The 16,190-nt window shown below is 38.3% G+C and overlaps 1 protein-coding gene across 43 annotated transcripts in view; it reads left to right on the forward strand.

Annotated features, from left to right (window-relative positions):
• Positions 1 to 16,190, forward strand: part of PTPRD (protein tyrosine phosphatase receptor type D) — a 1,673,772-nt gene that overhangs the window by 1,570,214 nt on the left and 87,368 nt on the right. For 29 of the 43 annotated variants that reach the window (XM_065549568.1, XM_065549595.1, XM_065549566.1 and 26 more), the window contains 2 exons: positions 4,390 to 4,431; positions 4,945 to 5,042. In XM_065549568.1, the coding sequence (XP_065405640.1) occupies positions 4,390 to 4,431; positions 4,945 to 5,042 (140 nt within the window). The remainder of the gene's footprint in view (positions 1 to 4,389; positions 4,432 to 4,944; positions 5,043 to 16,190) is intronic. The other 14 variants (XM_065549580.1, XM_065549584.1, XM_065549582.1 and 11 more) reach the window with 1 other exon arrangement.

Below are 16,190 nucleotides of genomic sequence, written 5' to 3' on the forward strand. Positions count from 1 at the left end.
ACTGGTCAACTGGAAAATAGCAAATTAAACACAAGGGGAAAAGTTGATGTTTGGATTTATACATCTGACTTGCAAGTTAGCAGGGCTATCCTCTCATTGTATACATGCAATTCCTATTCATATTCATGAGAGTTATGTCAACACTGAAGGGAGAATACAGGCTTGTCTACTTGGGGAAATTGACCAGAATAGCTCGCATTTGGACACCCCTTTCCAGAATAAAAGTCACTTTAATTCCAGAATCATTGCTCCGCTTTGGGAGTACACTAATTATTCTGGAATGGAGTTTATTTTATTCCAGAATAGAGTGTCCACACAAGGAGCTGTTGTGGAATAACTATTGGAATGCTTTGAAATAGCTATTCTGTTTTTTTCTCCATGTAGACAAACGCTGAACCTACTCCCTCAAGTTTATTTTTACTGTGGTGACTGTTAAAGAATACAAGTAATTCCAGTATCCACTATACTAAGCATACCCTCCTGGAGTTCTGATGGAAGACAAATTCCCATTGGTCACAGACCAATATTGTTGGGCCTTTTGTCTGTTGCACATGCTGAACACAAGTTTTGCATTTGTGTTTTTACAAATTTTTGACAGAAAAAAGTGCCACTTTTATTGGTTCTATTGTTGATAGAAACATCTCATCATGAATTTTTTTGTTTGTTTTTCTCTGGTATTATATCAAATACATATTGCAATAAATGAGTCTTTAATGATCACAGATTACTAGTTTGATGTGGGCCTGTAATATAATTAATTTAATAAAGGTTTTTGTGTAAAAATTATATGTCAGATTTCCAATATGTTTGTTTTTTAAAAGCAATTATTGTGTGTTATCACAGCTCAGTGTTCTATGTAATCGCCAATTTATTGTTTATTCATGAGGGGCTTGTAAACATGGAGCTGTATTCACATTTTGAGCAAGTTTCAAACCAAATGTGTGCTCCCTAATGATATTAAGACCACAAAAACACCTTGATCTTCTGTCTCATAAATGCATAAAAGCAACAAAATAGCAAATGAAAGGCTCCTTTTGTATTTCTTATTCATTTATAGTAAAATTCACCCCAATGCAGAGAGCCTACATAAGGCCAGGTACCTGGTTACATTCCGCATTAAGGGTGAAATCCTGGCCCCACTGAAGACAAGATCAAAATCTCCATTGACTTCAGTGGGATCAGGCTTTCAACCATAGGATGTAAGTGTGGATTAAGTGATTGATGCAGAGGTCCTTTCACCTGCACTCTGCATTGTGGTGAATTTTGCCCTTACTCTACCTATTGTGCCTAAGTATTGTAGCCCATATAGTATACCATGTTCCTCTGAATTAGTGGTACATTTACCACAAGACAAGCAGAAGATATTTCCACATGTTATTGGAACCACAAGCTCTTGTTTAATTCTTTTTTGGGGGGGAACACTATTATGCAGTATAAAATCACTCACTTTTTGCAATCCTCCGCAGTAAATAGGCACAAGGGCTGGTTGTGTATGGAAATTCAGGTGTAACTTTGCATGATGTTGTCTTCATTGATATGAGTCAGGTCTTTTAACGTTATTTTAACATTTTTGTGTGCTTTAATTTCTTATCTTTTTTGTCATTTGAATAAAAAAGAAAAGAAAAGCATGTCATTGGCATGTTATTCTTTTAGACCTACTAAGCATGTCAGAGGGCCTGTTCAGATGTAGTTGCATTTTGTCTTATTATTTTTAATACATGTTCATAGCATATATGGAATGATATTAATGTGTATTAGCAAAAGTATGCATTCTGTATTGTAGAGCCATAAAAATAAGTCTGATCAGCTACATTTTGTGTAGTGTTCTGAGAGTCAAGTTCTGCCCTAGGTGCACACAACCCATGTTGATGTCAATAAGAGCCTACTACATGCACCAGGGACAGAATGTGGCCTTAATATGAACCCATAGCATATACCATAAAATCTCTTTAAGAACTGTGGATGCATATTAACAAGAGTACATATCTACATAATCCGGATGCATAGAATGAGTACATAGCAAAAGACTTTCAAAAATGAAAAAGTAATTATTTGTCACTTCAGTATTGCATCTGTTGTGTCTTTAAAAATAATAGCCCTACCAAATGCTATTACTTCACTTTATAAGCTGACTGTAAAATATTAAAGAATTTTAAGTATTGTTCAATTATAGGATCATAAAATGAGTTCTAGCAAAAGGGGTTTATGTTCAAGTAAGAGCCAGCCAATTAATTTTAAAAGTTATCTGTAAGTTTCCTGCTTAGAAAAGTTTTATGCCACGTTTCACTCTGCACCAAATGTTTACTACAAAATCACCCTTTAGAAACATATAATGAGAAATTTAAATGGTATTAGATGCTCAACTTTAGAAGTGCTAATGGGTACCTCTGTAATGATGGTTATAAATAAGACCAGTTAAAAAAGGACTAACTATGATTTGATTAATCAAATAGCCTAATAATGTATCCACAATTTCTAACTCTTTAAAATGACTAAATACCCTTCACACTGAGCTAAGTATTGAGATCCAAGTTCATGGTGTTGTTGAAAAGGATAGGTTCACTAATTAACAAAGACAACCCACCTTCTTGTTTCCAGTAGAGAGATTGGACCTCTGGATATTTTCTTCTGAGTATGGTTTCCAGACAATGGTTTTGTGCATGTCAGAAGTGTACGTGTGTGTGTGTGATTGATTGATTGATTATGATGGCCTTCTACTACTGTTACTAATTTGTTTCCCGTTTCCAATTGGCTTTACTTTTTACAGCTTTGAGCAGTAATTCAGTCCCCTACGCTTCCCTGATTGGCTCTGTGTCCTCCCTCTCTAGCCAAACTACCACTCAGTCCTTATATGATAATAACTCTCTCCCACGATTCGCTCGAAAAGGTCTAAACATCTTTGTCTCTATTATTTTCTTTGTTCAAGCACTGTTTTAGATGTACATCAGCCCACCTCCATTTCTGGATAAGTCTAGAGTTTTCTTGTGCCTTTTCACTCCCATTCTTTTCACTGGGGTGCTTGATCTGGATCAAATCAGTTTAATCATTAGAAAAATGTCACCCACCCTTTCAAAAATGAGTGTAACATAGCCCTTAATTTGACAACTGACAAAATGGGAGACTCCAGAATGGATATAGATAGAGTTTTGGCTACTAATTTTGTACCTGTAACTTCCAAAAAATATCCCCAATATTCCTGGATACTCCCCTTAGTTCAATTGACTGGCAGCATGTCATACTATCTATAATAAAACCTCACAGTGGCGGAATCATTGTGCAGGTAGCATTTGACTAAATGAGTGTAGCATTTCTGTGTAATGTACAAGGCTCAAATGATTAGGATCAGTGCTGCTGGTCCTTCCTATGTACTGAAGTTTATTAATTGGTGACTGAAATACCGCAAAATCATTTAATGAAGTGACCCTATCATAATCCCATGGTCATTGAGTGGTGCGGTAGCAAATGCAAGTTAGGTGTCCCACAGAACACTCCTGAGATTCACGGTGACAAAGCAAACTGAAATGTGCAACACAGCTTCCACTTTGAGCCCCCTGTAGTCATCATTGTTTTCTTTTGTAATTTCAACAGATCCTGGGGTTCACTAGTTTAAATTTTCTAGCCAGCTGTGGTTTCTCCCTGCAAGTGGTTATACATGCTACATTGTTCTAGGCCTGGTAAAAGTAAACCCAAAGAAATAAATGCAAACCATTTTGGGGCGGGTCAAATAAACTAATTGGTTGGGAAAAAATGGCCACAAGGAGTGGGCTGGCAAATCTTCAGCTGGCAGGCTGTGCTAGTTGGCCCCACATCTCTTTCTGCCTTTTTTCTCTCCCTCTCTCTTCCTTCCTCCCTATCCCCATCTTTTTTCCTATCTCTCTTTCACTTTCTCTTTCGTTCTATATCTTCATCAATAGACAAAGATGTTTACACCTGAAGTAGATTGTAGGTACTTTTGGGGGTTGATAATGGGGCTTGGGGGTAAGATCATTTTAAAGTACTAGTGCAGCCAGATATGTGTTTCCAGCTGAATTGTACAACCCCTGTCTCTACAATCTGCTACTAGTGAAAACATTTTTGAAGCTCTAGTTGTCTGATGTCCAATCTTGTCTTTAGTGACTGTTGTCTATAAGCAGTGATGCATGTTACTCTAGTCATACATAGTTGCATGTGAATGTCAGTCATCTCTAACCTTCATAAAATATTAAAGCTATCTTAAAGTATTCCTGATCTGATTTAGTCAGAATGTATAGTCAGTCCTTCAGTCCTTGAAACATTGTTATTAGTCCTTTCTAACTATCAAGCTATCCATTTCATTTTTATTTTTATTTTATTAATTTATTTGGGATTTTTTATTTTATTTTATTTTATTTTATACCATTTCCTTTGCAGGTTCAGGTGTCTCCGGTTACCCTGGTAACCTTCATTCTCCAAGTTAGTTTTCCTTGATTATGCATAAGTCACTTTGTTTTCTGTCAAAATACTATTCTTTCCCCTTTAGGCCTCTTTCAGTGTCTATTTTCTCAGCTCACCTTTCATCGTCTAATTCAACACAGTTTCCATTTCATACAGTGCAGGAGAAGGAGTTTGAAATGACATTAAGAGTCATTACTCAAAGCAGAAGTCAACATCAGGTCTAACTGTCTCATTTTTCCTTGCCTAGCTAACCTCATTGACTCATGGCACAATAACACTTTCTTTTACACTAGGAATGTTAGCTTTGGGAATATGCTTGGTGACTTTTTTTTTTATTTGGCTTCAAAGCTCATCTCTCCAGAGCATGTCCTGCTTTGAGTAACCAAACTATCTGCCTGCTTCTTTCACCTACAACATCTTTACTACTTGCATATTTCTAGCAATTCTAACTACTGTCTTCTCTAAATTTTAGAATGATGCAATCTCTTTGATTTATTTTAAATTCTGTTTTCCTTCTCTCTCTTTCAACAGGTATGGCTAGCCATCCTCCAATACCTATCATGGAACTTGCAGATCACATTGAAAGATTGAAAGCTAATGACAATTTGAAGTTCTCACAAGAATATGAGGTAATTTTCTCAATATTCTCATTCTTACTATTCTTAACATTATCTCTGGTTTCCTCTTTTCTACCCTCATTTGTGATAATTATACCCCTGGATGATTTCAGTTTTACATACCATTAGAGCCATGATGGGGCAGGCGCCTTTGTTAAAATGACTGATGTAGTGAGGTGGCTACTTTGTTCATAGGAGATACCTTTTCATAAGGATGTTTGTCATACATACTTTAACAGTACATGCACCAAGTAGTGTACAAATGATACAGTGCAAGACAGATACAATACCAGCTCCAAAGGGGGAGTTATGGTCCATTGTGTCAATGTTGCATGGATTAAATATTCTGTAATTGCCCGAAGTCATGACTGAGCATATAGCAACTCCAAGCCATTGTCTTCTGTCCTGTCAATAATCCATAAATTGGGGGCTGTAATAGTAAGATGGAATGCAACAGGAACAGCAAAACCAATTATGGGCCATCATGTCAATAATCCGTGGAGACATGAATAGACACTGCAGACAGCAGTGACCTCTCATGTCCATAATTTGTGGATGAAGGGACTTTGATAGCATCCATTAAACACAATAAATCACAACTGCTCCTTCAAAGCCATTATGGTCTGTCATGTCCATCAGATCAGTAGTGCTCCTTTAGTGTGGTTATGGAGTGTCCTATCAGTGATCCATGAATTAAGGACTCTCTGAATAGTCATTGATACAGTGCTCCCTTTACAGTCTGTCATGTCAATAGTCAATGGTTTAAAACTCCTTTAGAATGCCATTACATGGTAGACCATAATGGCAATGAAGAAACCATTACTACCCAGCTAGCTATCTGTCATACACCTAGGAGACTGTGAGTCCAACATAAATAACTATTCTTATCTAATCTCAGATATCTCGTAATGGATATAATTTGTAATGCACCTATTTCTTTAGTATCCAGGCACCACAGATTAAGCATTGACACTCTCGAGAGTAACAACACTGAGGCAGACCTTTCCAAGCTTCTATAAGTTAACATTTCATTTTCTGTGGAGTGAATTGCTTGTTTATGAGAGGACAGGCTGAAAGCACCATTTATTAATTTTATTTTATAAAGAGCTTTTGTATAACCTTTTGCATAATTATTTTTCCCTCATTAACATCGCTTTAAAGCTAACGCCAAAGGTTGGAACATATAAATACCCAGTGTATTTAAATAACTTGGGCAGGAAAGATTTAAACAGTTACTGCACATTTACTATTACAGTACAGAACTACACTTGCTTTTCATCTGATGATACACTGTTAAAAAGTACCTGAAGACTACTCTGAAAAATAATCTTGTTACCGTCAAGAGAAAATATAGCCTCTGTGATTCAGAAAAATAAGTTTATTTGTACAGCATCTTAGGGTTGCTATTTAATGCCACAGTCACCAAAATGCAGGAGTGAATTTTTATTGTACTGTGTGAATCTATAGTGTTCTTGATTTTGGAGACTGCAGTATAAAATGAGTGAAAGCAGATATTTTATCTGTCATTTAGTATCCTAAACTTGGCAATCATTTTCTTCCTTGTTCAGAAACACCTGCTAAAACTCACAATAATGCCTTTGTATAGAGCAAATTCTGAAATATGCATCTCATTGTCACTTTCTATTTCAATTCACCTGAGTACAGAAACTCACAATGTAAGTCTTGAAATCAAGCAGTGAAATGTACTGGATATAAGAAAATATTTTGAATCTCTAGAAAATTGAGCTGTTTGAAACTACCACTTTTCCCTGCACAAATACTCACCACTTTTAGCTGTGAACCCACTCTAACTTCACTGTGAATAAAACAATAATTTAACCACAAAGTAAAAAATACCCTCAGGCTGTTCTAACTTGGCACAGGAAGACCATCACTGTACAAAAGGCTATAGGAAGATCAAGGAGATGTAGAGGTGAGCTTTAACCTGTGTGTGGATCGGCTGCACTCCAAACTCTCAGCCTTGGGTTTTGTGAGTTGCCCTGGTGAAGACAGTCATGCCATCTTGTAAGAGTTTGCTTCAGTTCTATTCAGACAATGGGCCAGATTCTGAAGCCAGTGAAAGTTCTAGCTGAGTAAGGAATTTGGATTTTGGCTTAATGTAACGCCACGCTCTTAATCGGAAAGTTAGCGTTCATCATAAAAAAGTCAACATTTGCTAACAGATTCCACAATTATTTCCTATTCTAAGTATAGGGAAATGTTATAGCTTCTCAGAAACAACTGTGCTGGCAACACTGCTTTTTTATAAATAACTAACACGATAGCAATTCACATTTGTTGGTACAATGTGTATTAAAGTACACAGTCCAGGCATTACGTCACCAACATTTCTTTAGCATTTTGCAGAGATGATACATTGAAGTATAAGATTGAATGTAATTTAACAGCCTTGCTGTTTCATATTTGTATGTTCTTTACATCAGTAAAAGAACCTAGAACACGTTACCTTAGCCAGTTACTGCCAGTGCCCTGGGTTATTTTTCATTCTTGTATCGCTTCTGTCAGATATCAACAGCTGCTTCTCCTACAGCTTCATACTGTTTTGTGTTTCTGCCCAGCTCTTTACTTAACATTCTAGCAAAGAAGAGTAGGCATTTAGCATTGAGCAGTTATAAAATCAGCATTTAAACATGAGCAGCAGTAGTGAAGTCAGGCTTCCCACTCATTACGCCCCTAATGTGCCTCAACCCTAATCTACAGAGATTGTCTTTTAAAATCTTTCTCTATGTCCACCCAATCTGTGGTCTCTCTTTTGTTGAGACAAGGGTATTAATTAGTGCAATTGAATTTTATAATGTAGACTAGGAAGTGTGGACTAAGACCCTCAAACAGTTTTACTTGGGGAACTGAACAGATGGTAACACTTCAGTCGATATCAATTCAAGCTAGTCTCAAACTGCTGACTCATTAAGTGAAAGGTGCTATATCCTAGTGTCATTCTACTGAGCCATCCGGTCTTCTTAGAGAAAGAGCAAAGTAACAAATTATTGCCTGAGTAAGTTACCTTTACATTTTCCTGAGAACAAACAAAACCCCCTATAGTTATTTCCAGTTTTGAAAAACAACGCAAATGTGATTTTACTTTTCCCAAGCAGTTCCATGATCACTGTAGATTTTTTGGCACTGCCTTGCTTCCACTAACATTCCATGATTTGTTTTTCCTTTTAGTTTGTGAAAATTCTTATAATTTTATTGAAGACGTTCTTCTAACCTGAATTAAACTGAGAAGACACAGAGCTTCATATGAGCAGGGATTGATTAACTGATTCAATAAAAATTCACATCTTCCTGATCATAAGCTCCTCAGAGGGCTTTGAAGTACAGTGGACCTTCTTTAAGGTTGAGCTTCCTTTGGATAAGAATAATGTCTTAGATAAATTTGCCCACCCAGCCAGCTTCAGGTATATCCCCCTAATTATCTGCACATTACTTGCACCTCATATCCCATATCCAAAGACACCTGCTAGGATGTAATAGGATCCCTATTACTTTCTCCTTCTCAGCTACTCTTTCATTTCCTTTTCCATCTCTTTTTTGTGAGTTCTTCTCCCTACTTCCTGTTCAGTTTCTCCTAAGTCCAGAGATCAGCCTCCTACTTTGTTCCAGCTGTCCCTTGGCCCTCTCTAATCCACAGTGCTTCCCTGCTATCAGACACAAGGAAAGCATTAGAGTCAAAGATGTAAATGATTTAGATAATGGCATAGAAAATACATTTATAAAGTTTGCAGATGATACCAAACTGGGAGGGGTTGCAAGTGCTTTGGAGGATAGGATTAAAATTGAAAATAACCTGGACAAACTGGAGAAATGGTCTGAAGTAAATAGGACAAAATTCAATAAGGACAAAAGCAAAGTATTACATTTAGGAAGGAACAATCAGTTGCACACATACAAAATAGGAAATGATTGCCTAGGAAGGAGTACTGCGGAAAGGGATCTGGGGGGATGGGGGGGTCATAGCAGATCACAAGTTAAATATGAACGAACAGTGTAACAATGTTGCAAAAAAAAGCAAACATTCTGGAATGTATTAGCAGGGGTTTTGTAAGCAAGACACAAGAAGTAATTCTTCCGCTCTACTCCACACTGAATAGGCCTCAACTGGAGTATTGTGTCCAGTTCTGGGTGCCAGATTTCAGGAAAGATGTGGACAAATTGGAGAAAGTCCAGAGAAGAGCAACCAAAATGATTAAATGACCTGTGAGTGAAGATTGAAAAATTTGGGTTTGGTTCATCTGGAGAAGAGAAGACTGAGGGAAAGACATGATAATAGTTTTCAAGTACATAAAAGGTTGTTGGAAGGAGGAGGAGGAAGAAAAATTGTTCTCTTTAACCTCTATGGCTAGGACAAGAAATAATGGGCTTAAATTGCAGCAGGTGCAGTTTAGGTTGGACATTAGGAAAAACTTCCTAACCGTCAGGGTGGTTAAGCCCTGGAGTAAATTGCTAGGAAGGCTGTGGAATCTCCATCATTGGAGATTTTTAAGAGCAGGTTAGACAAACACCTGTCAGGAATGGTCTAGGTAATACTTAGTCATGCCATGAGTGCAGGGGATTGGACTAGATGACCTCTTGAGGTCCCTTCCTGTTCAATGATTCTGTGTTTGAACTCAATCTAGAGGCAGGTGACAGGAGCAGTGGCAGGCCTAAAGAGAATCAGCTTCATGATAAGAGAATCTCTTGATAAAGTAAAACATGTGGGAGAGGGACCTATGCAGCAGACACTTCTGGTTTTTTGGCTGAGTAAGGAGGAGTATGTGGAGGGGAAGAAAACAAATCTTAGACGAGGTGTGAAAACCTATGGGCTTTAGCCAGTCTTGGCAATGTGTTTTGAGTTTATTACTTAATATACAGTACCTTTTAGATTGTCTGGCTTTAATGTAGGATTTCAAGCTTACAGTATCATCATTTTCAGCTTGCTTAATGAACTTCCCCAGTATTCAGAACTCAACATTATTCCATATTCCTCTGTCAGTGCTCCCCTAGTCTTTTCATCTGCATTTTCTCCCGCCTTTTAATTAATAGAGTTATAGTGTCTTTTAGTGCAGAACTGCACCCAGTTACATTGGTCTCCAGTCCCTGTCCATGTCTCCTCACCTGCAGCAGGACTTCTGCCTCCTGGTTTGCTCTCCTTCCTCCTCTGGCAGACAAGAGCTCTGCTACCCTTTTGTCCCCACCAACAGCTAGAAGAAAGCTATATCCCATTTGTCTTCATGCTGACGTATCCCTGTTAGCAAGTGCACTTCCTAATGTGATCCACCCTGCCTCCCAATGTTCCTCCCTCTGGCCTAGCACAAAGCTTCCCAATGACTACCCCCAAACCTTGGCACATGGCCAAGTTCCAAGTCAGAAACACGTAAAGTCATAGTCTCACTTCTGTTTATGCTGTGCATAATACTGGTGACTGCACACTTCGCAGTTCTACCTGCCCCATCTCTCTGAGGGAAATATGAGGTAGACATGTAGGACTCCTAAAGCCACACTTCCTTTCATATAACTTTACCCTGCCTGTTCCTGTTTTTCAAGGGAGAACAAGTTTCTAAGTGTCATAAGAGTTAATAATCTTCTAATTTAGTTGTCTGATGTTTTGTTAGTTGGGTTTTTGGGGGCTTTTTGGAAGGGTGAGGTTGTGTATTTTGTTTTTCTCACCAGAAAGTTCATTTCTACCTCACACAATTGTAATTTTTATTATATTTTACCTGTTAAATTGGTATCATATTTCAGTTGCCTTGTAGCAAAGTGTTATATTTCCACATTACACTTGCACATCATTTATGTCTCAGTCTTCTTTTGAATTCCCTAATTTAAAGACAAGACTTGTGACCCAAATTGATTACTACAAACCTTTTGGGGCTTTCACAGTTTCAGTAGGGGTTTTATGCAATGCAGGGCCTCATATGGATTTGACAGCTGCTAAGCAGAAAGCTATATTCATTTAGAAACTCATCTTGTATCATAATTCCTCCTTAACTTAATCTGTAGAATTTAGTAATACAAAGGTGTCACAAAATGAACCTGAATTGACACATTCATACGTTACCTTGCATACAATACGCTGAACGTAATATTTTTCTGCTACCACATAGCACACAAAATATAACACTGCACAGGTTTTTACTTGCTGCTTGAATAGACTCATAGACTTTAAGGTCAGAAGGGACCATTATGATCATCTGGTCTGACCCCCTGCATGCTGCAGGCCATAAAACCGTCCCTACCCCTTCCCTGGACTCTGCTGTTGAAGTCTCCAATCCTGTTTTTAGTGACTGCAATCGGCAGAGACCCTCCTGCTAGAGATCCCTGCCCCATGCTGCGGAGGAAGGCGAAAAACCTCCAGAGGCTCAGCCAATCTGCCCTGGAGGAAAATTCCTTCCCGACCCCAAATGTGGCGATCAGTAAGACCCCGAGCATATAGGCAAGAGTCTTCAGCCCGACCCCGTTAGCCATTATACTATTTACCCACCATTGCTTGGCTTTCCTTGACTACTATGTTTTACCATTAAACCATTCCCTCCATAAACTTATCTAACTTTATCTTAAAACCAGACAGGTCCGTCGCCCCCACCGTTTCCCTCGGTAGGCCGTTCCAATATTTCACCCCTCTGACGGTCAGAAACCTTCGTCTAATTTCAAGTCTGAACTTCCCCACGGCCAGTTTGTATCCATTCGTTCTGGTATCCACGTTAGTACTAAGCTGGAATAATTCTTCTCCCTCCCTTGTATTAATCCCTCTAATATATTTAAAGATAGCAATCATATCCCCTCTCAGCCTTCGCTTTGTCAGACTAAACAACCCAAGCTCCTCTAGTCTCCTTTCGTACGACAGCTTTTCCATTCCTCTGATCATCCTAGTGGCCCTTCTCTGCACCCGTTCCAGTTTGAGTTCATCTTTTTTAAACATGGGAGACCAGAACTGCACACAGTACTCCAAATGAGGTCTCACCAGCGCCTTGTACAACGGAAGCAGGACCTCCTTATCCCTACTAGATATACCTCGCCTAATGCATCCCAAGACAGCATTGGCTTTTTTTTTAGTTTTAATCTGAGGCCTTTAGTCTGTAATTTAACCAGTGTCTGGCAGTTATACCCTTAGTGCATTAAGAAAGTGGATCCAGGTAGAAAATATTGTGCAGGTTCAGATCTTTGTTTTGGTGTGAGACCTTGCCATATAATGTATACTAATAGCAATAGTGTCCTATCTCTGCCTCTCTGGGTGTGTTAGACTAATTGGTCAGAGGGATTGTATATCATTTTGATGTTTCTTTTCATCAGGCTTTGTGGTGCAGATTACAATCAGCCCTTTGCTTTACCACTGAGTGTTGGAGAAGATGAAGTCACATTCTGGCTTAGTGCCAGACTGCCATAATGTCAGAAGGCTTGCCATAGTTTATCAGTATCAGTGGATTAGATTTGTGCTGAAAGGATCATTTATTTATTAAAGAAAATTTATCTTAAACTTTTACTTTTATGTGACAGAAAGCTAACCACTGTACTCCTACAGTACAATATATTGCAAAAACATATATAAATCTGGTATTGATATGAGATTATTACAAAAAAATCAGCAGTGAAATAAATCCCTAGCAATGAAACATCGACATTTAATCATCTTAAAAATACAGATAACATAGACCGATATGCAAAAATCCATTTCTTCTTGGCAAAAATTCCTATTTTTGTTTTATCTTTACTGTTTTTTTATTATTTACTATAATACTGCAAATAGCATATATTGGTTTTCTATAATCTTACATTGTAGGATGTGCTCCAGTTATTAAGAAACAATTAGTGTACTCAGTGAACAGTTGTCTGCCTTTTTTATTAAAAGCACATATGCTATGGCATTCATAAAGGTTGCTTGGTGTCTGTTTCTACTTACAGCAGTATCTGAGCCACTAGGAGAGGTAGGATTAAGATAGGTTTGGAAAAAAACCAGGAATTTGAAGTGGCAATTATTGGTATGTTTTCTGTTTCCTTCTGTGTTACCAGTGCCCCTTGTATTAGAAGCACTTGGTTGTGCATATCTGATTAAAAAACATTAATGGTACAAGAAAACTGTTCCCATATTAGATGTTAGTGTTTGAACTGGCACGTATTACCATTTTGACAGGAAACTCCACTTTCATACAGCCATGTGCGCTGTTTAAGTAGCCAAATTACTTCTGCAAATATTATTTATTTTTTCATAGAATCTTAGGACTGGAAAGGGACCTCGAGAGGTCATCTAGTCCAGTCCCCTGCACTCGTGGCAGGACTAAGTATTATCTAGACCATTCCTGACAATTATTTGTCTAACCTGCTCTTAAAAATCTCCAATGATGGCAATTTAAATCTCCCTAGGCAATTTATTCCAGTGGTTAACCGGCCTGACAGTTAGGAAATTTTTCCTAATGTCCAATCTAAATCTCCCTTCCTGCAATTTAAGCCCATTGCTTCTTGTCCTAGCCTCAGAGGTTAAGAAGAACAATTCTGCTCTCTCCTCCTTGTAACAACCTTTTATGTACTTGAAAACTGTTATCATGTCCCTTCTCAGTCTCCTGTTTTCCAGACTAAGCAAACCCAATTTTTTCAATCTTCCATCATAAGTTCTGTTTTCTAGACCTTTAATCACTTTTGTTGCTCTTCTATGGACTTTCTCCAGTTTGTCCATATCTTTCCTAAAACGTGGCGGCCAGAAGTGGATGAAATACTCCAGTTGAGGTCTAATCAGCATGGAGTAGAGTGGAAGAATTACTTGTCATGTCCTGTTTACAACACTCCTGCTAATACATCCCAGAATGACGTTTGCTTTTTTTTTTTTTTAACTATTGTTACACTGTTGACTCATGTTTAGCTTTTGGTACACTATGACCCCCAGGTCCCTTTCCACAGTATTCCTTCCTAGGCAATAATTTCCCATTTTGTATGTGTGAAACTGATTGTTCCATCCTAAATGGAGTACTTTGCATTTTTTCCTTTTTGAATTTCATCCTATTTACTTTAGACCATTTCTCCAGTTTGTCCAGGTTATTTTCAATTTTAATCCTATCCTCCAAAGCACTTGCAAGCCCTCCCAGCTTGGTATCATCCGCAAACTTGATAAGTGTACTCCTTATGCCATTATCTAAATCATTGATGAAGATATTGAACAGAACCAGACCCAGAACTGATCCCTGCAGGACCCCACTTGTTATGCCCTTCCAGCATGACTGTGAACCACTGATAACTACTCTCTGGTAACGGTTTTCCAACCAGTTATGCACCCACCTTGTAGTAGCTCCACTTAGGTTGCATTTCCCTAGTTTGTTTATCAAAAGGTCATGCGAGATAGTATCAAAAGCTTTACTAAAATCAAGATATACCACGTCTAGCGCTTCTCCCGCATCCACAAGGCTTGTTACCCAGTCAAATAAAGCTATAACGTTAGTCTGACATGATTTGTTTTTGACAAATCCATGCTGACTGTTACTTATCACCTTATTATCTTCCAGATGTTTGCAAATTGATTGCTTAATTATTTGCTCCATTATCTTTCCAGGTACAGAAGTTAAGCTGACTGGTCTGAAATTCTGTGGGTTGTCCTTATTTCCATTTTTATAGATGGGCACTATATTTTCCCTTTTCTAAGGTTCTGGAATATCTCCCATCTTCCATGACTTTTCAAAGATAATCGCTAATGGCTCAGATATCTCCTCAGTCAGCTCCTTGAGTATTCTAAGATGCATTTCATCAGGCCCTGGTGACTTGAAGACATCTAATTAGTTTAAGTAATTTTCTTATTTTAGCCTCTGATCCTACCTCATTTTCACTGGCATTCACTATGCTAAATGTCCAATCACCACCAACCTTCTTGGTGAAAACCGAAACAAAGAAGTCATTAAGCACCTCTGCCATTTCCACATTTTCTGTTATTGTTTTTCTCCCCTCATTAAGTAACGGGCCAACCTTATCTCCTTGGTCTTCCTCTTGCTTCTCATGTATTTGTAGAATGTTTTCTTATTACCCTTTATGTCTCTAGCTAGTTGGGCCTTGGCTTTTCTAATTTTGTTCCTACATACTTGCGTTGTTTGTTTATATTCATCCTTTGTCATTTGACCTAGTTTCCACTTTTTGTAGGACTCTTTTTTTTATTTTTAGATCAATTGAGATCTCCTGGTTAAGCCAGGTGGTCTCCTGCCATACTTCCTATATTTCCTACGCAGTGAGGTAGTTTGCTCTTGTGCCCTTAATAATGTCTCTTTGAAAAACTGCCAACTGTCTTCAATTGTTTTCCCCTTAGACTTGCTTCCCAAGGGATCTTACCTACCAATTTCCTGAGTTTGCTAAAATCTGCCTTCTTGAAATCCATTGTCTTTATTTTGCTGTTCTCCCTCCTACCATTCCTTAGAATCATGAACTCTACCATTTCATAATCACTTTCACCCAAGTTGCCTTCCACTTTCAAATTCTCAACCAGTTCCTCCCTATTTGTCAAAATCAAATCTAGAACAGCCTCTCCCCTAGTAGCTTTCTCCACCATCTGAAATAAGTAATTTTCTCCAATACATTCCAAGAACTTGTTGGATAATCTGTGCCCTGCTGTGTTATTTTTCCAACAGATGTCTGAGTAGTTGAAGTGCCCCATCACCACCAAGTCTTCTGCTTTGGATGATTTTTTTAGTTGTTTAAAAAAAGCCTCATCCTCCTCTTCTTCCTGGTTAGGTGGTTTGTAGTAGACCCCTAGCATGACATCACCCTTGTTTTTACCCCTTTTATCCTTACCCAGAGACTTTTAACAAGTCTGTCTCCTATTTTCATCTCAACCTCAGTCCAAGTGTACACATTTTTACTATATAAGGCAACACCTGCTCCCTTTTTTCCCAGCCTGTCCTTCCTGAGCAAGCTGTATCCTCCTATACCAGTATTCCAGTCATGCGGATTATCCCACCAAGTCTCCGTGATGCCAACTGTGTCATAGTTGTGTTTATTTACTAGCATTTTGAGTTCTTCCTGCTTATTCCCCATACTTCTCGCATTAGTGTACAGACATCTAAGATACTGATTTGATTCCCCCCCTCCAGTTCTGTATTGTCTCTACTTTATCGCTGCTATAACAGCCCATGCTCCCCCCAAATTACAAACCTTCTCCAAGGTCTCCATGTTTTTGACTTACCATGGGAT

The sequence above is a fragment of the Chrysemys picta genome, chromosome 6, assembly GCF_011386835.1.
Source record: "Chrysemys picta bellii isolate R12L10 chromosome 6, ASM1138683v2, whole genome shotgun sequence".
Taxonomy (NCBI): Eukaryota; Metazoa; Chordata; order Testudines; family Emydidae; genus Chrysemys; species Chrysemys picta.